The 17,447-nt window shown below is 35.5% G+C and overlaps 1 protein-coding gene across 27 annotated transcripts in view; it reads right to left on the reverse strand.

The window, feature by feature from the left end:
- Abi3bp (ABI family member 3 binding protein) overlaps positions 1-17,447 on the reverse strand; it is a 238,142-nt gene that overhangs the window by 162,939 nt on the left and 57,756 nt on the right. For all 27 annotated transcript variants that reach the window (XM_063224856.1, XM_063224855.1, XM_063224841.1 and 24 more), the window contains exons 3-4: positions 6,107-6,175; positions 2,018-2,150 (exon numbers count right to left, since the gene is read on the reverse strand). In XM_063224856.1, the coding sequence (XP_063080926.1) occupies positions 2,018-2,150; positions 6,107-6,175 (202 nt within the window). The remainder of the gene's footprint in view (positions 1-2,017; positions 2,151-6,106; positions 6,176-17,447) is intronic.

Consider the following 17,447-nt stretch of genomic DNA (forward strand, 5'->3'; position numbering starts at 1 on the left):
CTAGAAACTAGAATTAATCCAAGAAAACACGCACTTTCAAGAGTCTAGTATCCAAGCAAAATAAGTCATGGGTTTAGTGGTGGGTGAAATAAGAAATATTTCAAATTCTTTGAGACATCTCAAAATTATTTTTCAAAAATTAAGTTTTGGAAATGTCTTTTATGTGCTATTTCCTTAGTACTTATCCCTTGAAATTGTGAACATATGCAGGGAAACTTGATTTCTTTCCCTGTTGCAGTTTAGATTTCCCTAATGAAAGTCATATGAAATGTATGTTTGAGAAGTTGTAAACATTTTAAAGTTCATTTTTTGTTTAATTTAAACAAAAATAAATAAAATACTACAAAAATATGCACATATCCCAAAAGTTCCTTAAAAATTGGTCAATTACCTTCATTCAAGGGAAATACAAGTTAAAGCTCCAATGAGGAACTACAATATCAAATAGCAAAAATGAAATGTAATGTGAATTTCAATATGTTGGTGAGGACATGGAATTACTAGAGACCTCATATATTGCTTGGGGTACATGGTTAAAATTGCACAAAAATAGTTAAATATACATACTCTGTGTAACAGTAATGCCAACTCTAGATCTTTAAGAGAAATTGGAATGTATCCTCACAAAAATCTTGCACAAAAATTCTTAGAACAATCTATATTCATAAAACATCACCCCAGTTCAGGTGTTTATGGCAAGACAACGAATAAATGAACTAGAATATTCAAATATGGGATTCTACTTAGGAGCAAAATACCTATAATGTCATGAATAGCTCTAAAAATATGCTGGATGAAAGAAAAGAGTAAAAACAACCCCCTACTATGTGATTCCACTTAAATGGAGTTCTAGTTAGGCAGAAGTAATCAATAGTAATAGCAAATCTGTGGCTGCTTCTAAAGGAAAGTATGTACTTTCTGGGGTGACAAAAAATGTTTCCTTTTTTGTTATAAAATACATGATTTTATACACTTATCTCAAAAGATCAAGCTGTATATATAAGGTCTGTACATTTACTCTTTAAATTATACTTCAATTTTTTGTTTAAAAAGAGGAACAATAAAACTTCACAAATTTAAGAGTCACTTTGAGTGTTTCTTTTAAATATTTTAAATGCAATTAAAAGTTGAAAATTTGAATGCTTCTCCATTTGTATGTTTCTGAATTCTGAAACCAGCTAATGTAGTAAATAATTATGATCAGTGAATTTCAGGAGCATTGTTTCTAGTGCCATTTTAGAAGCAATGTTTAGTACAATGCCAAGTATCACCGTGCCAAATACATGTGTTAGGTGGAAGGATGAATGAGCAGCAGAAATTTTGAAATACACTTGACTTTCACATTTGTTCTGCCAAAAAGATGGTAGCTGCATCTCTAACTCTGTTTTTCCTCTGCCTAATTCTCTTCTTTGTGCCTCCAGCTGTCTAAACCAGTGATTCTCAAACTACAGTGAGCATTAGAATCATCTGGAAGGCTTGTGAAAATACAAATGGCTGGGCTCCATCCTCAGAGTTTCTGTTACACTCAACTCTAGAAAGCAGTCTGAGAGTTGCCTTTGTGACAACTTTCCAAATAGAGGAAGATGTGATGTTACTTAGTTTGAAGGCCTACGTACTAGTTCAAGCACTTTTCAACTGAAAGGTCAAAGATCCTTTCTTTTTCAAGGAATTTTTCAGCTCTTTGCAGTTTTTTCTAATTGCCTTCAGCCCTCTGCTCTAGCCTATGTTATTTTATCACTGATGTTGTCTCTTCGCTATTGGCTCCTTGCCCCTTGTGTTTTCCTGCTGAAGCATACGTCTATGTGTTTTCTACTCGTGCAGATCGTATCTAACAAGACTAAAGGCCTGACTAATGTTATCTATGTTTCTCTAAAACCTAGAACAACTGCACAACTAGTAGGCAATAAATAAATGCTCATTTTATGTGTACAAATTCTTATGAAGCATGTATAAACATCACTAAAAGAAAGTGCTAGTTATCAGAGGAAAGACAAATTTTTTAACATGACCAAATTACCTGTCATTGGGACAGTGGCTTGGCAAGGTCCAGTCATGGTGTGGATTGATGAGGAAACCCCAGGACAGGAAGACTGAGCTTGGTGTCAAAGTGCCAACCACCAACTGTAGAGGTTTACGAGAACGAGTTTTACCTATGAAGACAGTACATCAGTTAGTTCTGGAGACTGTGTATTTTTGTTAAGTACATAACTATGAATTGGTAGGATGATAAAAAGCATAAAAACACCAAATTCTCTTTGATATATGTGCAAATATTACAGTTCTTGCTCATGAATTTGAACATGAATCAGATGAAATGTATTTTATTAGATTTACACAAGCATGCATACCCACATACGTATATGGATGCATGTAAGCCACCTCTGAGTAAATCAAGTTTTTTGGGGGGGCATATATAGGTATTAAGGTCTTGGCTATGATCAATGAGGTAAACACATACATTCCTAAGTGTATATGTTTACAGGCACATGTACATATCACTCATTTCTTTTACAGATGAAAATATGATCATTTTTTTCTGGGATTGCAAATTAGTATGAAATAACATAGAAGGAGAAGAAAGAAATCTCATCTAGGTTGGAGGTAATACTCCTTTTGAATATCTATTTGGAAGTATAGAATCCCCTGATGTACTATTGTAATAAGCATGTAGTTTACAATAAATATCTAAAAGGAACATATGCATACAATTTTAATAATCCTGGAAAAGTAGAAATAATACAGGAAGTATAACTCCTCTGATGGGACTATTTGGATTTGGGCAATGTCACGAGTTATGTTGTTGAATCACTGTATATTCTTTTCAAATTAAAAAAAATTTTGAAATTGGAAGACCAAGAAGACAATGAGAAAGAGAAAGAATCTCAACCATGGTACCATGCTGCCTAGATCTGGATAAATAAAATTTTTAAATGCTTAAAGATACCTAGTAAATTTTTCATCATCCAAATTTTACTAGAATATATATATAACTTTATGGTAGCTGGCTGCCTCATTATAGGATAATTGACTTCTTTATTTTTAACCAACATACATAAAAGTTGTACATATTTATAGTGCCCATAATATTTCAATATTTATATACATCATGTAGTGTCCAACTTTGGACAAATCTATGCTCATACTTAAAATATTTAAAATCTTCTAGGTTTTTAAAATAAATTGTAAACATTGTTACCTAAGGTGCTATGGTTTCATTAAGTGTCTCCCAAAGTTCCATATGTTAAAGACTTGGCCCTCAACCCATGACACTGTTGGGATTCAGTAGAATCTTGAAGAGGTGGAAGCTGGTGGGAGGGCCTTACATTATAGGGGTGATGCACCCAAAAGGATCATGGAACTCCAGTCCCTTCTTTCTCCCTTTTTGTGTTTCGGCCAGGAGGTAAGTTCTGCCTTGCCACACATTCCCATCATGAGATTTCCTCACAACCCTAAGCAATGGGAACACCAATCATGGACTGAAACCATTAAAACCCTGAGCCAAAATAAACTTTTTTGTAAGTGATTATCACACATATTTGTTGTGGTAACAGAAAAATAACTAATAAATATAGTCACATATAGTCCCATATACAGTGCAATAGAAAATTAGAACTTCATTTTTCTTAATTATGAATAATTGACTTTTTCAAGATGTAATAATTTACTAGGATAGTTATCATTTATTTGGTTGCAAATTTGCATTTATCTTCTGTACATTATTACTGATCTACCTATAATAATTTCAGTGGCCCATATCTGAACTCCAGGAAGGGCAAATGAGAATCTGAACTGAAAGTAGGAAGCACATATGATTTGAAAAACCTTGAGATTTTCATATTCTTTTTTCTATCTCTAAGTTGATTTTCATTACTATAATGTAAAAGTTTCATTTTTCAAGTGAAAAATAAGGACCAGAAAACTTTCAAGAGTATCCAAAATGACAACGAGAGCAAGATAAAAGTCAAATTTAGGTCTCAATTATTATCTAATTCTTTTTACTACACTAATGACAGTGTATGAATATAACACTAGTTAGAAATAAAAGATATATATTATTATCTTTGCCTAATGGAATCTAATGCTTATATGACTATCAAACTGTTTTTCATGAGGTTTTTGGGTTTTCTATCACGATTAAAAAATTAGAATTTATGTAGGAGATACAAATATCAGTGAATGAACTTCATCTTTTAGTCACTGCATCACTCCCAAACACAAATTTAAAAAGCAAAAAGTATATCCATTGTCTGAAAGGAAAGGTGAAGTATCATATCCTGAGCAAGATGAAGCAATTTCCTGAGCTAGTCACAATGAAGTGAAAAGTCATCTCGCTTTAGTGTCATAGAGGACTCAAAATGAATGCAGTTACAGAGTTCTAACAAGGTGCAATGTTTTCTTGACTTTGTTAGCATATTTGTCTATATTAGTATTATGATAATATTTGTATCAAGAAACAATTCAGTAAATGTTCACTTGAAATAAGATTTTAAGGATCCAAACTCATGTTTCTTGACTTTTCTGTTTAGTATATTGTAATAAATACAGTCTTGAAATATTGAGAATACAATTATTTTCAAGTATGTAGAAAGCTTTCTGGAAAACTCTAACAAATTATAAGAAATCACTGAAATTTCCCACCACCTTTGAGATTAAAAAAAAACGGATTTTGTATTTCTCAATAGTGTTCTTTAAAAAATAAGTATGAATCAAGTAAAATGGTGTGGGTGCCAGCTGGTTTCTGGCAACCAGCCTTAGGCTAATATATCTAGGAGAGTGAACAGAACTGGAAAATATCCTTTATTTGGGATCATTGAACAGGCAAAGCCTCTTCCTCCTGTTTTATCTCTATGGAAAAATATAGCAAGCAAACAAAAAAAAAACCCTTTTCTATGTGGCATCCAGTGTTCCATAAAAGATGAACATGACTAGGAAATAATTATTGGAGAATTGTTCACATTAGAAAAAGAAAATTCAAAGCAAAATTCCGGTCAGTTCTCTCTACAGAGATAGGAATATGCCACACCAAATTAAACAAACATAGATTTTGCCATTGTTTTCTTGAGCATAAACCTAATTATGTGATTTGAGATATTTCGGTAGATAAATTACACATTGTAGGCTTTTAATTTTCCTTTATTTATATGGACAGTTTCTAAACAATTATTTATACAGTACCTTCTTCCTTGTTTCCAGTCATTCTAGGGTTGGAAAAAAAAGCTTTTTTAAAAAGCATCCTGTTTCTGTTTTTTCCTCAGTTTTTGTTTTTATTAGCTCATGTTTGCATTACATAACAATTCCATTATTTATGGGAAGTTGGTATGTGGGCATAACACAGCTCAACTATTTTTTCAACTCTTTTGTTCTACTCTCAACCTCTCCCTCCATTTCTTGATCCCTTTTTCATTTCAAGAAGATCCACCTCCCTGTTCCCTATTGTCTATCATTTATTTTGTTCCTTATTTACATTTTGAGTTTCTCACATCAAATATTTTGTGTGTCTGATCCATTTCATCTAACTTATCCTACAAATAACTCAGTTTATCCTTCTTTATGGTAAAGTAATACTCTCTTGTATAAATATCACATTCCCTTTAGAAGGAAAAAAACGAGTAAATAAAAGCTAAGTTTTAATCTACTTAACACATAGAATGAGGTATCATTTTGAAATACAAGCAGTCTTCATAAACAAAGATTAGATATAAAATTTTGTCCTTAAAATATAAAGGCTACAATAGCAAAAGTTCACACATTAAACAAACAGAGACAGTCTATCAAGAACCAGCCCTGAAGGAGCATTGGCCACAGACCAGGAGCTGTCATAAACATTTAATCCACGCAACAACCCTACTACAAAGCAGAACCAGGTGCAGCCTTCTATCACTTGCCTAAATCCCTGATGTCTGCAAGGGGTAGTCCTGGCAGAAACCCACACGATTCTACTGTAAGGCAGTGCGGCTTCTCCAGAACATAAGATAGACTGAGGGCTTCGAACCATCTACTTGATGTATTCCTAAGGCACCTCTGCAGCATTTAGTTTCCATGTATAGAAAGAAGGTGAAAAGTCACAGTTTAAAGTCAGTTTTAAAACATCAATGAAAATGACTACCTGAACATGACTTCTTTTGACTCGGAGGGGGAACAGGACGCACAACTATCAGGTACTTTGGCTCTGCATCTGGAAACAATAATAGCATAATTTATTAGTAAAATCATTTAAGAACAAACCTGCCCATGCCCTGATTCAGCATTTCCTGGGGTTAGTTAACCTCCAAACCCACAAGACCAGTGAATGAGAGGTCCAGGAATGCATGAAGTTAATATTTCCTGAGAATATTTCTAAATTGAAAATGAAATCCAGATTTTCAATTTCAAGTGGGAAGGGGTTGGAAATAAGTCTTACCTATGCAGGACACAGATTTTATGCCACATTTTCATCTATACTTTTCTTGCTAAGCTTTTTTTAAACCATATTTTACTCATTTACTGCCATATTTACTCATTTGACTCAAGTAGTCTTCTCCTCACAGAAGTCAGCCTAATATCCCAAAATTAGAGAAGGGAAAATTTACATAAGACATGGGGGTTTCATATGTCCCATGACCTGAAATTGCTCATTTTCATGGGAATGTAAGTTTTTATAATGCTTTATCTCACTTTAAAATGTGTACTGATAAAATATGTTAACAGAGAATCTTAAATGTCTGGATGTAAATAAAATTATGTTAAAATAATTGATGTGCTAATTCCATAAGGAACTAAAACTTTTTAAATCTTTTTTTAAAAGTTGGTATCTCCAAGATGAAACATTTGTTAAACATATATGAATAAACCAAATATATTTAGGACACAAAATAACACCTAGAAGCAACTCTCCTAACTGGTTGCCAAATATTATCTACAGTATTTCTTTGGAAACTTTGTACCCTGCAGTATATTTGAAATTTTATTTGAATGCTATAGTCAAGCACATATAAATGAGATACCACTTGGAAATGTAAACCTCTGTCTGCTCAGGCAGACCTCATCTATATCCTCACTTCGTTTTTCTTTTGCATTTAAATATTTCCTTCTCATGAATTTGGAATAGAAGCATTCTTGCCCAAAGCTTTATAGTGATGACTTTACTTTCAGATGGAGAAAACCTGGCAATGCAACTGCCTTTAATGACATGTGACCTTATCTTTTCTCAACACTCCCGACTACATCATTTGCTATAAACTGCCACACTGATTATCACTGAAGAAAGTAACCCAGGCAACACTGGAACTCATCTCAGGGTTTTCACTGTGTATTGCATAACTGCCTCATGACCATTACACAGATAAGGGACCTTCATTCCATTGCAGAGTACATTGTGGTTGAAATTCTTTGAAATTGCGTTTCGAAGTGAGTAATGGAGCATGCATTGAGCAGAGGGGATTCTTTCTAGGGGCTTATATAAGGAATTCTTGACCCAAAACAAACAAACAGGTCCATTAGTAGGATTACAATAACCATTGCTTAATTTTATTGAAGATATGGAGAACACAGTTATTACAAAACTACAATGTATTGAGTGCTTTCTATATGCCAGACATTTAACAAATGACATTTATAACCTAATGTCTCCTATGTCATGTCTACCTGGGTAATACTCTTATTCCAGTTTGTAATGGTGAGGTTATCAAAGCAGAGTCACTTTCACGGACAAGCAAGACCCAAGGCCCATGCAAGCATGCCTTAATGCCTTGTTGTCACTATCTTGAAATTACTACTTGTATCTTTGAAATTGCGTTTCGAAGTGAATAATGGAGCATGCATTGAGCAGGGGGGATGGGAACACTGTACATGTCTACGTTTTTTCCTCCTTGTTCACATAGCATTCCAGGTGCTCCATTATCATAGCATTCATAAGGACCCGGAGTACACAGGAGTTTAGCAAAACAAAAATACAGCAAAACAAGCAAGCATGTCACAGCTGCAGCTGAGTGAGCAGGCGCGGGGTGGAGGGTCACTAAGAGCTCTCACAGATTACTCTTTTATTTGAGCAAGAAACTGGTTCAAGTGCAGAAAAGCAGTAGTGTTTGGCAAAACACAGACAGCCTATCATATTCCTTCGCATTCTTATGCCTTCACTGCATTAGCCAACAACTTACACTGAAAGTGATAAAATGGAAGGAAAGGGAAAATCAAGGCAATGCGTAACACCTTTTCAGTTCTTCCTCATTCATATAAGTAAGTTTTCGTTAAAGAATACAATGCGCATATGTTAAAAGAGGAATAAAAGGTTAGTTTTATATAGCATTCCCACTGTTCTGCTAAGAAATGCATATGTCAAAAGAAACTAGGAAACACAAATTGTGCAATTTTAGTATCTCCATTTAATAATGGCTTTCATGTTTGCACTTAACACTGGCATTGTATAATATCAAGGTAAAAGGTAAATTTTAGGCTTGGTTATTAGGTATGAAAACATAAGGTAACTGAACTCTACACAAATTTTCTTATATTGACATTTTAGTTACAGATTTCTAAATGAAATAGTAGCAGATTTTGGTAGAATTTCTGCAATTTATAATTTTAAATTTTAATTTTTCTTTTTTAATGGTGTTAAATAGCAAATAATTTTATGACAAGTTAATGGGTGAGACCATGATAATAAGAGAGAAAAGTTTAAATGTTAATTTATTTAATGGTAACTTTTCCTTGCTGAATGATTTCCTCCATTTTTTATTTTATAATTAGCCTTATAACTATGTAAGTATCTTAATTATGCTCTAAATATCCCTTTTAATAATTCCAGGGATTCCTTCTAGAAAACAAAGGTAAGCCCCTAGTTTTCCTAAATTATTCTTGTTTTGGTGGGGTGTCTGTTGGAGCTAACCTTTTGATTCCTTCTCAATATAGATTTATGTAGGGAGCTGTTGACGCTGGAGACTGATCACATTTGTGAGGGCTAAAGCAAGGCCAGCCCAGAAAACACAGAGCCCAAATCAAGCCAGGTAAGCAAGCTTTTCCAGATCCAAGAAAGCAAGGGGCCCAGGCCAGCCAGAGAAACAAGTTGCTAGGCAGTGGGGTTGAAACTGACATCATCATTCTGAGTGTAAAAATAAAGGTGCTACAGTGGTTGAGCAATCCCTTTTCCTCCCATCAGGCGAGAGGGCTCCACCTGACTTCAGTTTTTGTCTCTTTTCTTTATTTTCTCATTCTTTCAACATCCTTCCACACTGGATATCTACAGCTGCAGCCTGTGGCTACAGATTAATATACTTATGCCCACTAGTTTTTAAAAAAAGACTTAAAATTACAGAGACAACAAATAAAGAAGTCAGAGACTGCCATAATCTATGCCATGTGTTTATATGAGCAATTAAAAATAATTTTGTCATATTCACTATCACTTTTAATAAAGTGTAGGCTGTTGCCACTAATTACAAACTTGAACAGATGTCAGAGCCTGTATACATGTATAGATTCTCAGTGTTCACTAAACACTCACTACCTCCCAAAGTGTGTATTTCAGCAGTCTTTGTACTCCATTGGGAACACGGACATGGAAAGGTAAGACCATTGAAAAATAGGACTTCTACCTCTATTCTGCACTATGAAACTCTCTGTGGATTTGTAGCTGCCTAGAAATATACACACTGTGGTCTTACAAGAAATTCTACCAAAATCTACTAGTACTTCATTTAGTAGTATGTAATTAAAATGTCAATTTAAAAAAATTTGTGTAGAATGCAGTTACCTTTAAGTTTTCATCCTTAGTAGCCAAGGCTATACAATGTTGACAACTAGCTAAATTTAATTTGCTTAACCTTTAAAATGCTCCATCGTAGAAGATAGGGACTGTTAAAGAAAATCAAATATTGATATTGTTCATAAATTACTAGATTTTTTAGTAATGCAAATAATCTTCCCATAATTACTCTGCTGATATATTCAACTTTTTTTATTTTGGATCATCTCCCTTCAGGCAACACCTGATTTTCAGGGACCACTGCCTCAGAATGCTATCACTGTGGTGCTTATCTCCATGCAATGTTGTACACAATAAACTAATCCAGGATGATCCTACTAAACTTATGGATAGATGCCTGGGGTTATACCTCAGTGACACAAGCACCTGCCTGACAAGCATGAAGTCATGAGTTTGATTCCAGGTACCAACCCCTAAAATTATGTCTTACATAATGACTAACATAATGAAACCAAATTTACTCTGCCATCATTTTAACAACATAGTTTTACATCTTATTAAATTTCTTGACCTGTACGAATAGATTCTGGAGCCAGGGATTAAATTTCCCTCAGGTATTATTAGTATTTAACTCTGTGCACCTCAGTTTCCTCACCTACAAAATGGAAAATATCACCATTACCCAATTTGAGTTCCTAATGATGATTAGAATTATTTATAATGGTGCTAACACAGAAAGTACTAATCAGAATGTGCACAATGATAGTTTCTTGAAAGTCAGTGTGTTCTACAGGGTCAGAAGATACATTATACTCTCAAAACAAATTTTAAATAGTCTCCCAACTGCAAAAAATTCACAAGCAGAATCTGACAGCACATAAATGCATTACATTATGGCAGCATACACCTTATGACCACAGTACATATTACCATAATCATGTAGTAATTGCTATATTACAAGCATACAACAAGGCATGTTAGTGGAGTGGTTGTAATTCTATTTCCATGGTCCTACAAACATTTTTGACAAAGTACAACATTAATTTTTGCTATTGTTTTTTGAGACAGGTTCTTGCTATGTAGTCCATCTGGGCCTTGAACTCACTACGTAGCCCAAGCTGGTCTGGAACTCAGAACAATCCTCTTGTCCCAATCTTCTGAATTCTGGAATTACAGGTGTACACCAACATTCCTGGCTGCAACATTAATTCTTTTTGTTGTTGTTGTTGTTACCTGGGATCAAACTCATGACCTTGCGCTTGCCAGGTAGGCACTTATGCTGCTGAGCTAAATCCCCAGCCCTCTCTTAATTCTTAATAATGAGAGTTTGATGGAATATTTCCTTAATACTGTAGACTTTATCTTGACATATCTAAGCCTTTGCTAATATAATCTACATTTACTAAACATGTAAAAAGTAATACATAAATTTCTATTAACTGTTCTTAAACTTCATCAGAGTATTCCATCCTCATTTTTCCCTGTTTATTTGTCCTAACTTTTTCATCTAACATTAAGATTCTATTGTTGTAAACTGTATAAGATTTTAAAATTGAGCAGCTGAGATATAGACTATGTAAACAATGAATGATGCATTCATCGCATTCCTTTTCTTGTTTGAGACACCTCCTCCCTCTGTTGTGATTGTTTTCTTCAATCATAAACAGGATTTCCTATATTTCCAGGAACACAAAAGCAACAACTGCCAACTTAGATTAAGAGAATTTGTGTTACTGTGGTACCTTCATTCAACATCTAATGATTTGAACTATATAAGAAAAGTCTAAGTTCTCTGATTAGTACATGCATCATATCAAACAATTGGAGACAACCTTCTGAGCTAGTCCTCTTTCTGATTCTTTCTTAGTCATTGAAATTACAAGCACCACTCTCTCCTTGAACTAATGACAGCTTGGCTTACTAATGTCTCCTTAGAGACCAGATTCATGGAGTGTGTGTAAGTTTTACTTTTGGCAGGAGAAGGAAGTGATACTCAGATCACAGTATTGTGCTTTAAAGAACTGGGTCTTTTTTGGCCCAATCAAAGTTAGAGGACTTCAAGACCTAGAGAGAACTTTCCATGGCAAAATGTACTTCAACTTGGCTTGCAGCACAGTCTGTAACACTTTTTTCAGTTATTAGGTGTATTTTTAATGCTTAAAAAAAATAAGATTGCGCCTATTGTGAGGTGGGTGTTTTTTTAAAAGGAATGTTGAGTTTTAAATCTTGATGAATTCCCAGAGAGAAAGAAGGGTGACATTAGCGTATGAGTCCCAATGGACAAGGCTGGTGTTGTCTGCAACCCTGCTCTCCTTCAATGGCAGGACTGTTGCAGATGACTGCTTTAGAAAACAGAGAGGGCACTCAGCCCTTCTGGGTGCTTGAAGACCAACAAGAACAGTGAGCACTAAGCCCTCAAACTGGCTGTAGGAAGGCCAAAATCTTCATAAAGAAAAATTTAAGTTCCTACTAATCTGGAAGAATTTATTGGTTTGAATTTGATTCAGAAACATAAAAAGCAACATAGTTATGTCTGAAATCAAAATAGGTTAGTAATATTAAGTAGTAAGTTGGTTTAGAAGAAATCATATATTAAAAATTCAGAATTCTGTGTTTCATTGAGACACTGAGAGGCTTCCACAGCTTTAACCATCTCTCAAATTCATTTCATAATTGATAGTGTCTGACAATTGCCTTTGGCTGGGAACAGATGTGATCTCGCCACTGCCTGACATTTTCTGAAAAGGTCAAGAAAGTGAACGCTCCAAAGTTCAACAGAAGAGCTTCAGTGAACTGGAAGAAAACCCAGTAAAAAAACTATTTCGAAAATGTTTTATCACCAGCATTCTTGCTAGCACACAAAATGATACCAGTTTATGAAAAAGCAAAGCTATTGATTACAGTCAAGAGATAAAGGATTTATTCTTCCAAGCTAAAAAAGCATTCAATAAAAATTTAATGCTTCTTCGACTTTTATTTTGAATATATTTTAAGGTAATAATATCTTCCTTTCCCAAAATCTCAAACCATAATGTAACTGAGAACAACACAGTCAAAGCTGAGTTGAAGAGGATTATGCAAAGTCATAAAAAAACAAGGAGAGTCCAAAAAGTTCACAGTTTACAAGAGACAGGACTACTAAATATAATATAGTTCTTTGGATAGAATTTGGCCCAAGACAATTTCTGTTAAAAAAAAAAAAAAGGTGGAGAGAAAGAAAAGCAGGACACAGTTTACACTCAGCTGAAAGAATATTGAGAATTTAATGAAATAAATATCTTAATTAGAAGCCAGTATGGTGCAACATAAAACTCCTAGGAAAAATAAAAATCATTTACAAAATATGAAAGCAAACTAAGTTCATGGAAATCTCCATAAAAGAAAAACATATCAATTGTTATTTGCATCTGTAAGTCCACATGCTATATTTAGCTCTTCTGCAACTGAGTGAGCACGTGTGTAAGCTTTCTCTCTAGCTCTTAACAACTTCCATGCTTCAGTTTCATCAACACTGACACTGAGCAATGTCTACTTGAAAAACACCTTTGGAAACCTGCCTGTGTTATCAACTTAGGCAAAGTTCTCTCACCCAGTATTTGGTTCTGAAAAAAAAAGAAAAGAGTCTTCCAAGTAGGAGCACAGACTGGGTAGGCAGAGAGCGCTCAGCCAGGGCCCTGGGCTCTGTGCTTCTCTCTTAAATTGCCTCTTGAGCCCTAACAGGAAAATGGAGGCCTCACTGAAAAAGTCAGTCTTGGCAGAAGTGGGTAGTGAACTGCTAATTGTCTACTCATTGTTTAAAGGGCCACTTACTCAGCATTTGAAAATTTCAGTAGTGTGACCATCCTTTTTCCCCACCTTCCCCACCCACCCCACCCATTCTCACAATGCTGGTGACAAAGAACTGAGCAATAATAACAAACTGACACCATGACAGCAAAAAGGGTATAAATAGTCTATGTTTGAACTGCAGTGTGGGTCCATACTGAAGCCCAGTTACTGGAAAATGATAGGCCCCACTACATATGTGATAGAGCGTCACTCTGCAGTTAACAACAAAAACAAACCCTCCACAAATATTTTCACAATAATTAAATGATCATAAAGTAATTACATATATACAAAGGCCAAAACAGCAGCAATTGATTCTTGAGCAGTCTCAAAGCATCACTGATAGCCTTTCAGGAAGGAGGCTACCCTTTCTAGAAAAACACTGATGGAGTACTTCCTAGAAAATTGGGGAAATTCTATGGTGTATTCAGGCATATGCTAAATTGTAGCTTTGCAAAATCTCATGGCAGTCAGAAGTCCAACCAGACTACAGAATAGTGTTGTCACAGGGTTGGGTCTAAGAGATTTCCTAAGCTGAAATAAGGACTTTATCCCAACTTTGTAGCAGGTTGTGGGCATTTGTCAAAAGAAGAATTTTCAGGATGCATCAGTAAAAGGCATGAGGAGGATTTGTTAGGAAAAGATTTTAGGGTACACACAAAAGCAGAGCATCGGTGCTCAGAGAAATGAGGCTCACTCACAGTTTGGAATTGGGAACACCTATACTTTTCTCAAGGGGGCGGAAAGCCCAGAAAAATGTAGCCCAATCCTCTCCCTAAAAGACTAGTCTATTCCACAGCCATGGAGTTTTGTTCTGTTTCATCTTGCTTTTATTTTACTTTTTATAGGTGATTTAAACATTCTCTGAATTCTCTCAGCCTGTTGCTTATTTTAATTGGTCCAATTTGTGGTCTTTTCGAACCAAAGGGATACTGATATGAGTTGCCCTTATCTTAGGATCCGGTTCCTTTTCCTTACTTTCTCAACTGAGTCCATTTATGGCCTTAGGTAGCTTCAGTTGAGTCCTGAAAATGGAAATCTTCTTAAAAGTGTAATTTTTAGTTATATCTTCCTTGTCTCCTTTCTATCTATCTTTTATTTCTTCTAGTCTAACTCAGTGTAAGTAATATTATTATTATCTTTTTAGTAATCTGTTTAAACTATGTTTACTAAATTTAAAAATAAATTTTTAGTAAATCACTTGGATTAATGATACATTAACAGCACATTGTCCTTAGTTGTGCATTGAAAGACTATGTATAGGAAGATAAGCTTCTCAGACTAGTGGAAATCTTCCACCTTTTACAGTATTGCTAAGCCTCTGTAGAAATACATGGCAGGCTGCAACATGCTGGCCCTGAAATACACTCTCTTTCCACATTTTGTTCCAGCTTTAAGTATTTTAAGCCTGAGAAAATAGGAAACACTCAATAAGCATGTTCTAAAACATGGTTGAATGAACCTGCTATTTTCCCCTTTTGCTACATAAGTTTAGAATAAAAATGAGTGAATCCGAGGGCTTTAGAGAAAGAACAAAAAAAAACTGTTGAGCAATCACATTGTTAGCAAAATTAGTCTTTTTTTGAAAAGCACTGAGACTTTAATCATAGCACTCATTTTTGATAAACCCGCTTACCGAAATGGCTTTTTTCTTGCAAAGCCTTTTTCTTATAAAAATTATGTGTTTTAGTGCGTGTCAATAAGCTTTTCCCCCTAGTTTTTGGAAAAATTAATCGGAAAACAAATTTTAAATCAAATCCTCCACTGTTAGTAATGATTTCCAATTGAACATTACAAAATCTGTTGAATGCTAAACCCACACCCAGCTTGACATAACAGGCAGCGCTGCCCCAAGGCTCAAAAAGAAACTGGCTTCTCTCACCCTCTAAGAGGACTGACTCCAGACAAGGACAATATTGAAACATAAATGGCAAATAGATATTTAGCCAGCCACATCACAGAGCAAACACTAATGCAAAAATGACTGACAACACCAGCTGGTGAGACAATCTGAGAATGTTCCATTGATGAAGACATTTTTGGAGTTTTTCTCAGAGTTTTATTTTCATCTGGTAAGATTTTGGGATGCAATGCTATTGAGCACACTTCACTTTGAACCAGCTGCATAATGTGGGGCCCAATGCAAAATAAAAGAATGGCACACATACTTAAAAAGCAGAGAAAAGAAGCACAATTAAAGGCACAAAAATAATTTTCTTTCTTTATTCTGCTGTCTTTGTCTTGACCTGTCACTATTACTAGTCAGATATCTCTGTTATGCCTGATATCCAGGATATTTGTGTCCCAAACAAAAATTGAGAAAAATACATACAAGTAGTGAGAAAGGAAGATACACATTAAGGTGAAGTGCATTTTACAGAGTGGGAAAAGGTTAATAAAAATGCCTCAAGAGCAAATTTGACTCAGAGGGGCCCAGTCCATTTTAGGTTTGCAGCTAATGTATTTAGGCATTTGCCAGTTGATGATGCAGCAGGAGCCCCTCAAAAGGTGCTGCCACCCAACTAAACCTCCTGGCCTCCAGAGCCATATATAAGCCCAAACTTCTTTTCTTTATAGATGACCTGATCATAGATATTTTGTTATAGCAACAACAACAGCTGTACTAAAACAGACCATCTCCCACCAGTGGCAGCATCAGGATCAAAGTGTCTTACTCCTAATCCATAACTCCAAGGGCAAAAAAACCCATCTCCCTTTCCCATAAGGTAAAGGCCCACCAACACATATACTTCCAAGGGATTGCAACCATTGTGCCTGAGCATACCTGAATGAGAGTGAAACTCACTCCCTCCAAGCATCCCACTGAAGGCACATGGAACTGCCAGATTGTGCAGGGACTGCTACCACTATATTCTGCCAGAAATTGCCATAGAGTATACATATCCTGACTTTTCCCAAATCCACATCCAGTTCCTTGCTGGAGGCAGAGGCCAAATGAAGTTGCTAAACAGAAGTGGGAAGTAGAAGGCCAGACAGCTAAGGAACCAGCGTCTGGGGTACAAGACAACTGAGAACAAAATATAGGAGAAGTGAAAGGCAAAGATAAAAGAACTCAGGCTCTATATCCTCAGCACATGTGCAATCGTCCGGCAGAAACTTACTTACAAAATAAAATGGAAAGATAAAATTCAAGAATATTTAATAGACTACTTCTTACCCACTTGTTCCAACAGCCAGGATACACCCTTGCCTAGTTTAGCAGATCTGTGAGACATTAAAATTGTTGGCTTTATTGCCTGTATTCTTTTCCTGGTCTGTGTTTTATATGTGTACCCCACAGGGAAGTTTAGTGCTGGGTGTTGTCTATTAACTGGTTTAAGGTTAGGCAAGGGTGTGCATGCATACAACCACATTTTCCAATAACACAGAACTTCGTTAGCATTATTGAAAAATCAGGACTGTATGTGGATATTTTTCTTTTGAGTGATAAACGTAGGCTAGATTAGTTCTCAGAAGATATTCAAAGTTAGTCTTCAAATTGACACAATGTTTTCCTTTCTTTTTAAATGCTCTAGTAACATTCCCATGTGGAGGTAAGGAACAAATATAGTCTTAAGATGAGTTTAAAAGTCCCAGAGTACTTACATGCCACAGGGAAGAGCACAGGGAAAAGCACTGTAGTACCATAACCAAATATGGGCTCTGGAGTCAGTCTACTATTTGCAGATTTCTTAACCTCCTGAGATTCACTGTCTTCATTGGGATGAACAAGCTGGCAAAAACAGTTCCTGCTTTGCAGAGCACCAATAGGGATTTTTATAACTCATTTGTATACAGTCCTTTACCCTGCATTGTAGGTGCTCAAGAACACTGAATCATCAGTGAATAGGCAATGAGAATGTCCACCTCAGCATTTGTGGATCAGCTCATCTGTGCCCCATCTGGTGAATGGAACACAACAAGGTGACTTTACAGCCAA

The sequence above is a fragment of the Cavia porcellus genome, unplaced genomic scaffold, assembly GCF_034190915.1.
Source record: "Cavia porcellus strain 051 isolate PalLab524CR breed Dunkin Hartley unplaced genomic scaffold, mCavPor4.1 scaffold_15, whole genome shotgun sequence".
Lineage (NCBI taxonomy): Eukaryota > Metazoa > Chordata > Mammalia > Rodentia > Caviidae > Cavia > Cavia porcellus.